The sequence below is a fragment of the Oryctolagus cuniculus genome, chromosome 3 (assembly GCF_051225735.1).
Source record: "Oryctolagus cuniculus isolate XC-2025 breed Fujian yellow rabbit chromosome 3, ASM5122573v1, whole genome shotgun sequence".
In the NCBI taxonomy this organism is placed as follows: Eukaryota; Metazoa; Chordata; class Mammalia; order Lagomorpha; family Leporidae; genus Oryctolagus; species Oryctolagus cuniculus.
Window position 1 is genome coordinate 89,979,287 of NC_142869.1, and position 13,177 is coordinate 89,992,463.

A 13,177-nucleotide genomic window follows, 5' to 3' on the forward strand; every position below is an offset into this window, starting at 1 on the left:
TATGGATGAGTCTGTGTGTGTGTGTGTGTTTTTTTTTAATCTGCATGATTGGGGCCAGCGCTGTGGCATAGTGAGTAAAGCTGCCGCCTGCAGTGCCAGCACCCCATGTGGGCTCCAGTTCAAGTCCTAGCTGCTCCACTACCAGTCCAGCTCTCTGCTATGGCCTGGGAAAGTAGTGGAGGATGGCCCAAGTGCTTGGGCCCCTGTACCCAGATGGGGGACCCAGAGGAGGCTCTTGGCTCCTGGCTTCAGATCGGCACAGCTTCAGCCATTGCAGCCAACTGGGAGGTGCGCCAGTGGATGGAAGACCTTCTCTCTCTTTCTCTGCCTCTCCTCTCTCTGTGTAACTCTGACTTTCATATAAGTAAAAAAAACCTGCATGATTTTTAAACATATAAAATACACCAGGTCTACCATCACCTCTGCTGTATAAATGTCATTGTCTATGCAAATAAATGTCAACTTCTAAGGCTAGCTTAAGCAAATTGAAAGATGGTATTCCTTTAGTAGCCAGAAGATAAACCTCCAGGTAGATTTTGTTCTTGTTGTTTGTTGTTTTGTTTTTTAGTATTGGCAGGGAGTGATTAACTTGTAACTAGCTGCTCTGGTATGGTGAGAGCATCAGATGACACTGGCTACCTCGCATCCAGCTGGATTCCAGTATTGTTCAGATAGCCCTTCTAGGTGTGGGCTTCAATGAAGGACATCTCTGTTTGTATCCTTAAAATTGTTTTTCTGCTCAGTGTCCATATTGACCAGTATGGACCACTAAAGTCCAATGATTGAAGGTTTAATAGTACAAGTGTAGAAGGGTGTTGACATAAAAACTGGAAAATCATTGTACCCATGTAGAATGCTGCTTTACCATGTTGAAATCTTGGACAAGTAAATGACCTGTAATCCAGGATGCAAAATCTAGCTTTTGTAATTGATTGAGTCTTATTTGCCTTTAGCTATATTCCACATGCACTAAGAGAGAACGGGAGAAAACTTCAGCTCCACAAATGAATATGGGCTTGCTATAGAGATAGCACAAAAGAGGATCAGGGCTGAGTATCACATCGTTGTCATAGCACTCTACTTAGCACTTAATCTCATCACAGTACTTTCCTTCACAACCTTCCTCCCTTCTGAATAACTCAGATGCTTAACTATAGTCTGCCATCGTCATTTTTATCTGCAGCAAGCACAGAGTCTGTGTATCAACTGCCATGCAAATGGAAGGAACGCACCCTAGGGTGCTGTTGTGGATGTGCCGATTTGAGAAGCTGCACATCACGTCTCTTCACCCATTCTGTCTTCCTTTCCAGGGTTCAGCAGATTCCTACACGAGCAGGCCGTCCGACTCCGATGTCTCTTTGGAAGAGGACAGGGAAGCGATTCGGCAGGAGAGAGAACAGCAAGCAGCAATCCAGCTGGAGAGGGCAAAGGTGACTGTCTCACTGTCTCCCCCTCTGTGGTCAGACGTGGTGTGTCACTGCCCTGCACAGGTCTCTGGAGTAATCCTTTTATGGTCATCCTAACTTAGCTCCAGATCACAGGGCTCTCTGCTCCATTCACCCCTAGGAGAGTCAGTGACACCCTCAGGGGCTTATTTCCCGAGAACCTTCACCCTTTTGTGTTTGGTTTGGAGGCGAATCATTGGTCACCTCCCAACTTACTTGTGAGGCTGAAGCTTGTCGTGCCCAGTGCCGGCGCAGGGCCTCCTCAGGCACCAGCTGGTCCCACCTGTTCTCAGCTTTTCTTGCCCATTCCCTCACCTTTATCATGGGCCACACGTGTGCTCTTGCTCTCTGGCTCTCCCTGTTGGCTTTGAGAAGTGCAGGAAAGATGAGGAATAAAGTCTTGGTTGAAAGAGACCTTCAGATATTCCACAGGGAGTGGCCCCTAGGAGTATGTGCACCCAAAGGCAGCAGCAAGGAGCAGATTGAATAGTTGAGTGGCAGAAGCAGAACAGTCAATGGAGTTCTTCCATTCTGCCTTCCCAGCATTATTTTTTTTTAGCACTGACCCCTTTTGTCAAATGGAATTTTGTGCACAATAGCAAGCTATAAGACAGGGGTCATGGCCAACCTCTTCTCCTTGCCCTCCAAAGCAGACTCCGTAGGCATTTTATATAGTCTTTCTGATTTTTAGAGGGAAAACTGAACCCCAGGTAAAGTGAATTCCTTCCCTTTTCTATTTTTATAATGGAGTCTTTGTAAGAGAGATGAGAGGAGAATGGTGGCAGGTAGAAGAGGTGTCTGCCTCTGCTTTGACACCCACAGCATCTGTGCTCTGTCGGTGGATGGGGTTTCTCGGCAGCACCCTGAGAAGGGCATCAGTGAGATGCTAAGTCGGTCCTGTCTCCACTGTCGCTCCCCACCCACACGGCTCAGCGCAAATAAATGTGCCAGGTTCAGAGCCGCCCAAAGTTGCAGAAGCTCACATTTCCCGTGTCGCTGATTTTTGTTTTAAAGTTTTCTTTCCGAGTCTGTTTTCTGGCCATGGTGGTCACTCTGCTGTCGGTGGCTGCATCATCAGCTTAGGCTGCTGGTTGGTTTGGTCCGTACCTGGCCAGTGGTACCAGCTCAAGGGCATTTTGCTGGGAAGAATTTGTACAAAAAGAGTCTCAGCACCAGCTTTTGTGAGCTAGGGAGACAATGCTGGGTGAAGAGCCCCTGCCCGTCTGGTTGAACCCTGACTGGTGCTTCCTTTCTCTGGTGGGACAAAGCATGCCACTGCATAGGATCCCCTAGGTCTTCAGATCTGAGGTTATTTCAAAAATACTCATCTTCCGGCCCCTCCCTTACCCTCTCTTAAAGGTCCAGTACACATTTCCTGTAGCCCAAGGCAGGATTCCCTTTGAACTAAGCATAGCTCTTCAGACTAGCGAACAAAGCCGATTGTCCCCACGCTTCCCTGCTCATCCTCCCCAGTACTTTAGGACACCGTTCTTTAAATATTGGAAAGTGCCACAGGAGAGGACAAACGGCTGCACCCATGGGACAGAATCATCATCAGAGGCATCCCTGCAGATTTCTTTATATCATCTGGGAATCTGAAACCCGCTGGCAATCCCTCTTTGGAACGTGATTTCCCTTAGCGCCTGGTGCTGTCAGTCATCTCAGTGTATGTCTCGGTGTGAAAAATGCTGCTCTCTCTGCTTCCCTCCCTCACCCCTTGTTCTGTGGCCCCGACCCCAGTCCAAGCCTGTGGCGTTTGCTGTGAAGACGAACGTGAGCTACTGTGGCGCCCTGGACGAGGATGTGCCTGTTCCAAGCACGGCCATCTCTTTTGACGCCAAGGACTTTCTCCACATTAAAGAGGTAAATGGAAATGTAGGACATGTGCATACCTTCACCTGTGAAAAGTCCAGAGCCAGGAGGCAGCTCAGAGCAGAGCCAACCAGGGAGGAGACCTGGTGCAGGGCCTCATTTAACTTCCTGGGCCTTCTGCAGCCATTCATTCTCGCTGAGATTAAAAAAAAAAAAAAAAAAAAAAAAAAAAAACTATCTTTATCTTTATTAATTAGTTGATTAATTTTTATTGAAATACAGAAAAATAGAGAGATTTTGCATTTGCTGATTCCTTCCCTAAGTGCCCACAGCAGCCCAGGCTGGCCCAGGCCAAAGCCAGGAGCCCAAAACTTAGTCTGGGTCTTCCATGTAAGTGACAAGGACCCAAGTACTTGAGTCATCACTTGCTGCCTCCCAAGGGGCCCATCAGCAGGAAGCTGGAATCAGGAATGGAGCCAGGACTCTAACCCAGGCATGTCAGTGTGGGACGTGGGTGTCCCAGGTGGCATCTCAACCACTGTGCCAAAAGCCCAGTCCTCGGTGAAATTTGGAGGCCTGAGAGCCTTGCTTGTACTGTCACTCACAACACTGAATCACAGTCAGCCTTTGAAATCCTAGAAGGGTTTGAGGGCAGATTTGTGGTCCCATGGTCCCCTTTTAATCACCTTGTGTGGTTGCACAGCTGTACAACCCTAGATGCAAGTTAGGGAAACACAAGTTTGGTGCCATGGCAGAAAGGACAAAGGATGTTGTAGTTAAAGACGCTGGGCTATGGTCCTGTGAACTATGACCTTAGAACCAACACTAGAATGTCTGATCATTGACCAAAAGCGTTAAAGCTAGGAAAAGGACTGAGGGAGCTAGCGCTGTGGGGTAGCAGGTCAAGCTGCCGTCTATAGCACCGGCATCCCATGTGAATGCTGGTTCCAGCCCCAGCTGCTCAACTTCTGATCCAGCTCCCTGCTAATGTGTCTGGGAAAAGAGCAGAAGATGGCCCAAGTCCTTGGGCCCTTGAATCCATATGGGAGACCTGGAAGAAGGTCTTGGCTCCTAGCTTTGGCCTGGCCCAGCCATTGTGGCCATTGTGGCCATTTGGGGAGTGAAACAGCAGAAGGAAAACACACACTCTCTCTCTCTTCCTCTCTCTTTCCTGTCTCTCTCTAACTCTGCCTTTAAGATAAACAAATAAATCTTTAAAAAGAAAAGAAAAGGACTGAGGATTCTGGGAAACAAAGCATAAAGATTGAAGCAAGAAAAGGAGGACTTGAGGCCTTGAACCTTGAAAGGTAGACTTGTAGTGACAGCAGGAGGTTTGTTGTTCTCAACCTGGGAGTCATGAAATTCTACCTCATCTGAGACCTAGTGCTGGCCTCGGAGGAGCCGACGTCAGGATCATGGGCAGGAAGATCTAAGTCTGGTGGAAGAGATGCACAGTTTCCTCACAGGATGGCAAGTTCCATTACAGAAAGATTGAATTGATGTTGGGGGTGTCCAAAGAAAGTGGGAGGGGGCATCTGGATGGGGAGTAGGAAGATATAAGGAAGCTGCAAAACGCTGCGAAAGTGGCAAAAGCTGAGGGAACTCAGGCCATGGTAGGGGGTGACATCAGTGGAAGGAACAGCTGCAAGCCATGCATTGTGCCTGGAGGACAGTGGTACAAGTGGTTCAAGGGCCAGGTCAGAGAGGCAGGGATGCCTTGGGCATGGAAAGAAACCGGGGCTTGGTCACCAGGCCGTGGTTTGGAGAGGAATCTGAGGTCCAGGATGGATGTGATCAGACTTGTATCCTAGAATGACAGCTCTGATGGGCAAGGAAGCATTGCCCAGGCTGCGGATCACCCTAGGGGCAAGACGGTGGTTGCAGCAGAGAAGATGCAGAGAGGGGCAGCTTTGAGAGAGAGGTAGGGGAAGAGTGGACAGGAAATAGGGATTGCACCTGGGTAGGGACTGGGGAAAGTGAAGTAGAAGAACATGAAGAATTGAAGCCAGTTTGTCTGGTTTGCCTGAAAGGTGGAGGGTATCGTCCTCTATGAAAACGAGAGGGGAGCAGACCTATTGCAAGGGCAGATGTGGTTATGAACGTGCTTTCCAGGAGACTGTGCCATGGGTGTTGTGAACCACCCCATGTAGGTGCTTGAAAAGCCCTTCGCTACATAATCTGGAAGGCAGCGGAGAGCAACTACGATTTGTTCTTATGTTCTGGGTTGAAGAGGAGAATGGGTTCTAGGCCGAGGAAGTAGCATGGAGCTGAGAGAGCATAAAACTGAGGGAGTGTTTTTAAAATTTAATTTACATTTTTGCTCTTTAAGATGGGGAAGATTTTACTGCATTTTCTATGCTTAACCCAGTAAAGTATATTAGGAATCAAGGGGACAGCTAGTAGAGTAAGAGATTGGAGGAGAGAAGGAAACCAACATTTGGAATGTAAGCACAAGAATCAGCCTGAAGCAGGAGGAAAGCGTTACCTTCCTTGAACCCACTTGTTTTCAACAGGGTTTCCCCATAGGGTTGTGGGGCATGCATGGGTGGATAGTCCCATTGGTTGGTTTCATTTTCTGTGCTAGGAGGAAGGGGTTAGAAATAAAATTTAAAGAGAGGAAAGCAGAAAGGAGGAAGAATGCAGTGAAATTTTAGATGAAGGTGCCCAAAAAGGGTGGTCAACATTCTTCACTGAACCCACCTGCATGGCAAATATATGAACCAATATGGAAAAACCATTACCTATGAGGCTACGCATTCTACAGTCTGAATCAATAGGATGTAGGTGACTGGGTACATGGTCTGTGGCATAGGGGAGATGGAAGTCAAACAAAGTGGGATGAGGGAAGAAGGGAAGCCAGGAATTGTACTTGACATCTGTGGGTCATGCTTTCAAGGGGGTTGACCCTGACTGCATGGTAATCTAGGGAGGACAGGAAGTCAAAAGAGCTCCTCTTGTAATATGGAAGCCCTTGGAGCACCTGTGCATGCTGATGTTAAGAGAGAGCAGGAGAGATTGGTGGGAAAGGAGAGATGGGTAAAGGTAACATCTCTGAGCAGGCAGAAAGGGTGAAATCCAGACCTTGAGTGGAGAGACAGACCTTTGTTAGAAAAAGGAAACTTATCCATTGTCACGTGCAGGGAAAAGACAAGTGCAGGCACAGGCAGCTCAGAGCCTTGGTTGTAAGGAACTGAGGAAGCATCAACTTGATGGCTTCTCCTCTCGATAGTGGGTGAAGTGAGGATGTCCACATTTGCCTAGAAGAAAAAGACCCTCGACTTGAGATATATGACCTGGCATCTGAATGGTTAAGTTGATTCTGTCATGCCATTCCCATCAGAAACAACTACACAAACACTCATCATTTCCAAGCAGCAGCAGCCCTTTAAAAAGTGAGAGAAGTTCTCACGTATCACAGGCACACTCACACAGACATTCCTTCCTGGCTGTTTTTGTTGCTTTCCTGCATTCTGTGAGTATTCAGAATTTGTTCCATTGGTCACTTTTTGATTTATACGCTCCTTGATTTGCTCTCCAAGTTGGCAGTTTGAAGTACAGTATTGAGCTAGAAATCCCATGTGGAGCACTGCCCTATGTTTTCTGATTGTAATAGACCAGATGAGAAAACATCTTAAAGAGAGAAGTCTTAATCCTTTTAGGGAAATCAAAATGAAAAGAATTGGCACAACACTAAGGTGACCTTTGCAGAAAGCTGGCACAAGCTCCCAGCACATCGACGCAAATAAGCCCATTCTATATTCACGTTGCTGCCTTTTCACTCATCCATCACCCAGAAGACCATCTCTTACACACCAGGTAAAATACTTTCTCTGTAATGAAAAAGCTTAAATGCAGAGAAAATCTACATCTATGCTTGTCCCATAAGCCAAAATGATAAGCAAATTAAGCTCTTCAATTTATGCAGCGACTGTCTCCTCAGTAGCTCCAAGAACTTTCATTCACATTGAGTCAACTTCTGCTTTAGCTGTTTCCTGGAACTAAATCGAACCACTTGAGAAAGTTGCATTAACCATTTTGGAAAGCCCTTTGAGGTCACTTGGGTACCATTTAACAAGTTAGTGTTCCAGTGGACTAACTTGATTTCAGGAAATAACTTAAGCCCTAGGAAACTATGACTCATAGTCTGTTTTTCCCCTGCCACAGTAAAATTTAAATTCCAGACCTATACAGCAAAGATTTTAAAAGGGTTCCCTTGACTTTTCTTAATTCCAAAATAAACAAGCCTATTATTTCAGGCCTCTTATTCTAAATAAAGACAGGAAGATGGGGAAAACTAAGACCTACATTGTTCAAGATTTTATGTCAGGTCAACGCACATTTCTTTCAGTGCAGTCTAATACTGCATACCTTGCATGCCTTGTGTAGGAGCTGTGTGCATACTAGAGACCAAATGCCTACTTTTGAGTGTGAGGCTATTACTCAGAATTCCATATGAGATGATGAAGCCTTCCGTTCCCTCTTCACAATGTGTCAGTATCATTCATAGATATATACATGTAGATAGATAAGGTTCTACTTTTCTCTGAGCTTAAGCAAAACATATTGTATATTGTTATATTTTGAAACAATGTGTATATATGTGTGTGTGTATGATCAAAGAGAGAGTAAGTTATGCCCAACACTGATAAAGACAATAAAGGAAGTTTTTGGAATAAAGGAAGTTCTGAGAATAAGGGAATTTTGTGGAATCTTCTCTGAAAAGTTTAAACTATAGGAATCTGTTTTTCTACAAATGACCTAGCCGAAACCTTCCCTTAAGGCAGGTGACTTGGACTAAAATACTTTCTGCCCTGAGAGTTAGCAAATCTATAATTACAAATTCACGAATGCAATTTTGCTGACCTATTGAATTGACCACGTTGATGGAATCTCGGCCCACATTGGTTGAAGCCTTTGTGTGGACCTGTGTCCCAAATTTATGTATCATGGAAATTTATTTTTTTATTTAAAAAAAAATTTAATTTGAGAGGCAGAGAGAGAGAGAGAGAGCACTCCCATCCACTAGTTGACTTCCCAAATGCCCCCAACAGCCAGGGGCCAGGCTAAGGCTGAAGCCAGGAGCTAGAAACTCAATCCAGGTCTCCCACATGGGTGAAACTATCACTGCCACCTCCCAAGGTCTGCATTAGCAGGAAGCTGGAGTCAGGAACTGGAACCAGGAATCAAACCCAAGTGCTCCAATATGGGGACAGGCACCTTAACTGCTAGTCCAAATGTCTGCCCTGTGGTACTTTATTTAAATGGAATCCTGGGGTTCCTATTGATCTTCAAAACATTTGCCTGTCATTTCCAAAATTCCATTCAAGTGTGTATTCTGCTCAGACTTGGTAAGAGTAGAGGTCTTGGGGTCAGCATTGTGGCATAGCAGGTGAAGCCACCAGCATCCCGTATGGGTGCTCACTGAAGTCCTGGCTGCTCCAATTTTGACCCAGCTGCCTGCTATTTTTCCTGGAAAAGAAGCAGAAGATAACCTAAGTGCTTTGGCCCATGAACCCATGTGGGAGACCTGGAAGAAGTTCCTGGCTTTGGATTGGCCCAGCTCCAGCAGTTTGTGGTCGTTTGGGGTGTGAACCGGCGGATGGAAGACCCTTCTCTCTGTCTCTCCCTCTCTCTCTGTAACTCTGCCTTTCACATAAATAAATAAAATCTTAAAAAAAAAAAAGAGTAGGTGTTTATCTCTTTAAATAGTAGTATAGACCTTAATTTGAAAACCTGTATTTGAAAGATTATGACTTTTTTCCAGTAGCAATAGACTATACATAGTTAATTATTACCTGAAAGCATTTGACAATCCACAAGTCATTGAATGTGTTTCATCTCAAGCAGATCTATCTTGCCTGCCAGAGTTCTGTTTACAGTGATGAAATATTTATTCGTGTTAAATCTATGCCTTAAGAATTGGCTAGGGCTTCTGATAAGGACCAAAGGGATCAACAGGTCAGACCTGATTCTGGTCCAGGGGTTGGCAGACAATAGTCTGCTGCTTGAGTCTGGCCTACCTTCGTTGGCAAGAAAAGTCTTATGGAAGCACAACCATGCTCATTTATTTTTGTTTGTCTGTGACTGCTTTCCCACTAGAACAGCAGATTCAAGAAATTGGAACAGAGCCCATGTGGCCTGTAAAACCTACAATATGTACTACCTAAACTTTTATAGAAAAAGTTTGCAGAACCCTGTTGTAGTCTTGGAAGTTCCACCCCTATATCAGAGTACTTTAAAAATTTCATGAAATAGAGCCCAGCACCATGGCTCACTAGGCTAATCCTCCGCCTGTGGCGCCAGCACCCCAGGTTCTAATCCCGGTTGGGGCGCCAGATTCTGTCCCGGTTGTTCCTCTTCCATTCCAGCTCTCTGCTATGGCCAGGGAAGGCAGTGGAAGTAGGCCCAAGTCCTTGGCCCTGCCCCCACTTGGGAGACCAGGAGGAAGCACCTGGCTCCTGGCTTCGGATCAGCACAGCACGCCAGCCGTAGCAGCCATTTCGGGGGTGAACCAACTGAAAAAGGAAGACCTTTCTCTCTGTCTCTCTCTCTCTCACTGTCTAACTCTGCCTGTCAAAAAAAAAAAAATAAAAATTCATGAAATAGAATTCAAAGATGTTTGTTTTGGTGCAGAAACATTTTGAAATCCATGCATACTTTTTTCATAATAGACATTTTCATAATATGTATTTGATGTGAAAATGTTTTGAAGCCCACCCATAGTCTTTCATAATATGCACTTACTAAGAGCTTTTGAGACCACTTGCATAATAGAATATATAATATAGTGCTTGTGTATGATATAGTATCATACAATGTTTTGTTCTTAGGTCTGCTAAAATTACTAAATGGAATGTGGAGATGAATGAATTTCTATTGATAGCAGTTTTATTTCTGCATTCCAGAAATACAACAACGATTGGTGGATAGGTAGGCTGGTGAAAGAGGGCTGTGAGATCGGCTTTATCCCAAGTCCACTCCGCTTGGAGAATATCCGGATTCAGCAAGAGCAAAAAAGAGGGCGTTTCCATGGAGGGTAAGCTTCCTTCTCTCCTATACATTTTTTTGGTAGAAAAATTAGGTAATATTTTCAGTTAAATGTAAACGCTTAAGAATAATTGTGTGTTAATTAAAGAGTTCAACCAATAGTATTAAGTAGAACAAAAAAAAATACTAAAAGGGATAAAGTATTAAGTTGTTCATCAACAGTCAGGACACGGGCTGATCAAGTCACTGTTTCTCATAGTGTCCCTTTCACTTCAACAGGTTTCCTTTTTGCTGCTTGGTTAGTTGTCACCAATCAGGGAGAACATATTTGTCCCTTTGGGACTGGCTTATTTCACTCAGCATGATGTTTTCCAGATTCCTCCATTTCATTGTAAATGACCGGACTTCATTGTTTTTGACTGCTGTATAGTATTCTATAGGGTACATGTCCCATAACTTCTTTATCCAGTCTACTGTTGATGGGCATTTAGGTTGATTCCAGGTCTTAGCTATTGTGAATTGAGCTGCAATAAACATTAAGGTGCAGACAGCTTTTTTGCTTGCCAATTTAATTTCCTTTGGGTAAATTCCAAGGAGTGGGATGGCTGGGTTGAATGGTAGGGTTATATTCAGGTTTCTGAGGAATCTCCAGACTGACGTCCATAGTGGCTTGACCAGTTTGCATTCCCACCAATAGTGGGTTAGTGTCCCTTTTTCCCCACATCCTCTCCAGCATCTGTTGTTGGTAGATTTCTGCATGTGAGCCATTCTAACCGGGGTGAGGTGAAACCTCATTGTGGTTTTGATTTGCATTTCCCTGATTGCTAGTGATCCTGAGCATTTTTTCATGTGCCTGTTGGCCATTTGGATTTCCTCTTTTGAAAAATGTCTATTGCAGTCCTTGGCCCATCTCTTAAGTGGGTTGTTTGTTTTGTTTTTTGTGGAGTTTCTTGATCTCTTTGTAGATTCTGGTTATTAACCCTTTATCTGTTGCATAGTTTGCAGATATTTTTTCCCATTCTGTCGGTTGCCTCTTCACTTTCCTGACTGTTTCTTTTGCAGTACAGAAACTTCTCAATTTGATGTAATCCCAATTGTTAATTTTGGCTTTGACTGCCTGTGCCTCTGAGGTCTTTTCCAAGAAGTCTTTGCCTGTGCCTATATCTTGCAGGGTTTCTCCAATGTTCTCTAATGATTTGATGGTGTCGGGTCTTAGATTTAGATCTTTAATCCATGTTGAGTGGATTTTTGTGTACAGTGTAAGGTAGGGGTCTTGTTTCATGCTTCTGCATGTGGAAATCCAGTTTTCCCAGCACCATTTATTGAATAGACTTCCCTTGCTCCAGGAATTGGTTGTAGATCCTTGATCAAATATAAATTGGCTGTAGATGTTTGGATTGATTTCTGGTGTTTCTATTCTGTTCCATTGGTCTATCCATCTGTTTCTGTACCAGTACCATGCTGTTTTGATAACAACTGCTCTGTAGTATGTCCTGAAATCTGGTATTGTGATGCCTCCGACTTTGTTTTTGTTGTACAAGATTGCTTTAGCTATTCGAGGTCTCCTGTGCCTCCATATGAATTTCAGCATTATTTTTCCCAGATCTGAGAAGAATGTCTTTGGTATTTTGAGAGGTATTGCATTGAATCTATAAATTGCTTTTGGGAGAATGGACATTTTGATGATATTGATTCTTCCAATCCATGAGCATGGAAGCTTTTTCCATTTTTTGGTATCCTCATCTATTTCTTTCTTTAATATTTTGTAATTCTCATTGTAGAGATCTTTAACGTCCTTGGTTAAGTTTATTCCAAGGTATTTGATTGTTTTGGTAGCTATTGTGAATGGGATTGATCTTAGAAGTTATTTCTCAACTATGGCATTGCCTGTGTATACAAAGGCTTTGATTTTTGCTCTACTTAATACTATTGGTTGAACTTAACACACAGTTATTCTTAGGTGTTTAAATTTAACTTAAAAGTGTTCCCTGTTAAATATGAGTGGGAATAAGAGAGGGAGGAGATGTACAGTTTGGTGCATGCTCAGTCAGACTTGCACCAAACAGGAGAGTTAGAAATGTGCCTGGGGATTCCAACTCAATCCCATCAAGGTGGCGTGTACCAATGCCATCTCACTAGTCAAAGTAATCAGTTTCAGTTCATAATTGATCATAACGAGAGGATTAAGAGTCAAAGGGATCACATAAACAAGACTAGTGTCTGCTAATATTAAGTGATAGAATTAAAAAGGAGAGAATGATCCAACATGGGAAGCAGGATATACAGTAGACTCATAGAATGGCAGATGTCCTAAACAGCACTATTCTGGCCTCAGAATCAGCCCTTAAGGCATGCGGATCTGGCTGAAGAGCGCATGAGAGTATGTTAGGCATGGAAAGCCAAGACACTCTGGCAAAAAAAAAAAAAAAAAAAAAAAAAAAAAAGAAAGAAAAGAAAAAAGAAAAAACCTAAAAAAAACCAAAATGAAAGATCTCTGTGAGATTCCAGCAGAAAGAACGGGCCATCAAAGAAGAAGGTACCTTTCTCTGAAGGGAGGAGAGAATTTCCACATTGATTTGGACTTGTTTAAATAAGATCCATGTCCAGGAACTCAAAAGGCTTCCATAGCCTTGGCAACTCATGACAAGAGCCTCGGGTGATTACTGATGCTATAAACAAGAGTGTCAATTGTTAAATCAACAACAGGAGTCACTGTGCACTTACTCCCCTTGTAGGATCTCTATCCTTAATGTGTTGTACTATGTGAATTAATGGTATAACTAGTACTCAAACAGTATTTTACACTTTGTGTTTCTGTGTGGGTGCAAACTGTTGAAATCTTTACTTAATATATACTAAATTGATCTTCTGTATATAGAGATCATTGAAAATGTATCTTGATGTGAATGGGATGGAGAGGGAGCGGGAGATGG

At 43.8% G+C, this 13,177-nt stretch overlaps 1 protein-coding gene across 10 annotated transcripts in view; it reads left to right on the forward strand.

The window, feature by feature from the left end:
- Positions 1–13,177, forward strand: part of CACNB4 (calcium voltage-gated channel auxiliary subunit beta 4) — a 290,150-nt gene that overhangs the window by 236,350 nt on the left and 40,623 nt on the right. For all 10 annotated transcript variants that reach the window (XM_051848622.3, XM_051848623.3, XM_089328315.1 and 7 more), the window contains 3 exons: positions 1,311–1,430; positions 3,186–3,308; positions 10,163–10,293. In XM_051848622.3, coding sequence (XP_051704582.1) covers positions 1,311–1,430; positions 3,186–3,308; positions 10,163–10,293 — 374 coding nt within the window. The remainder of the gene's footprint in view (positions 1–1,310; positions 1,431–3,185; positions 3,309–10,162; positions 10,294–13,177) is intronic.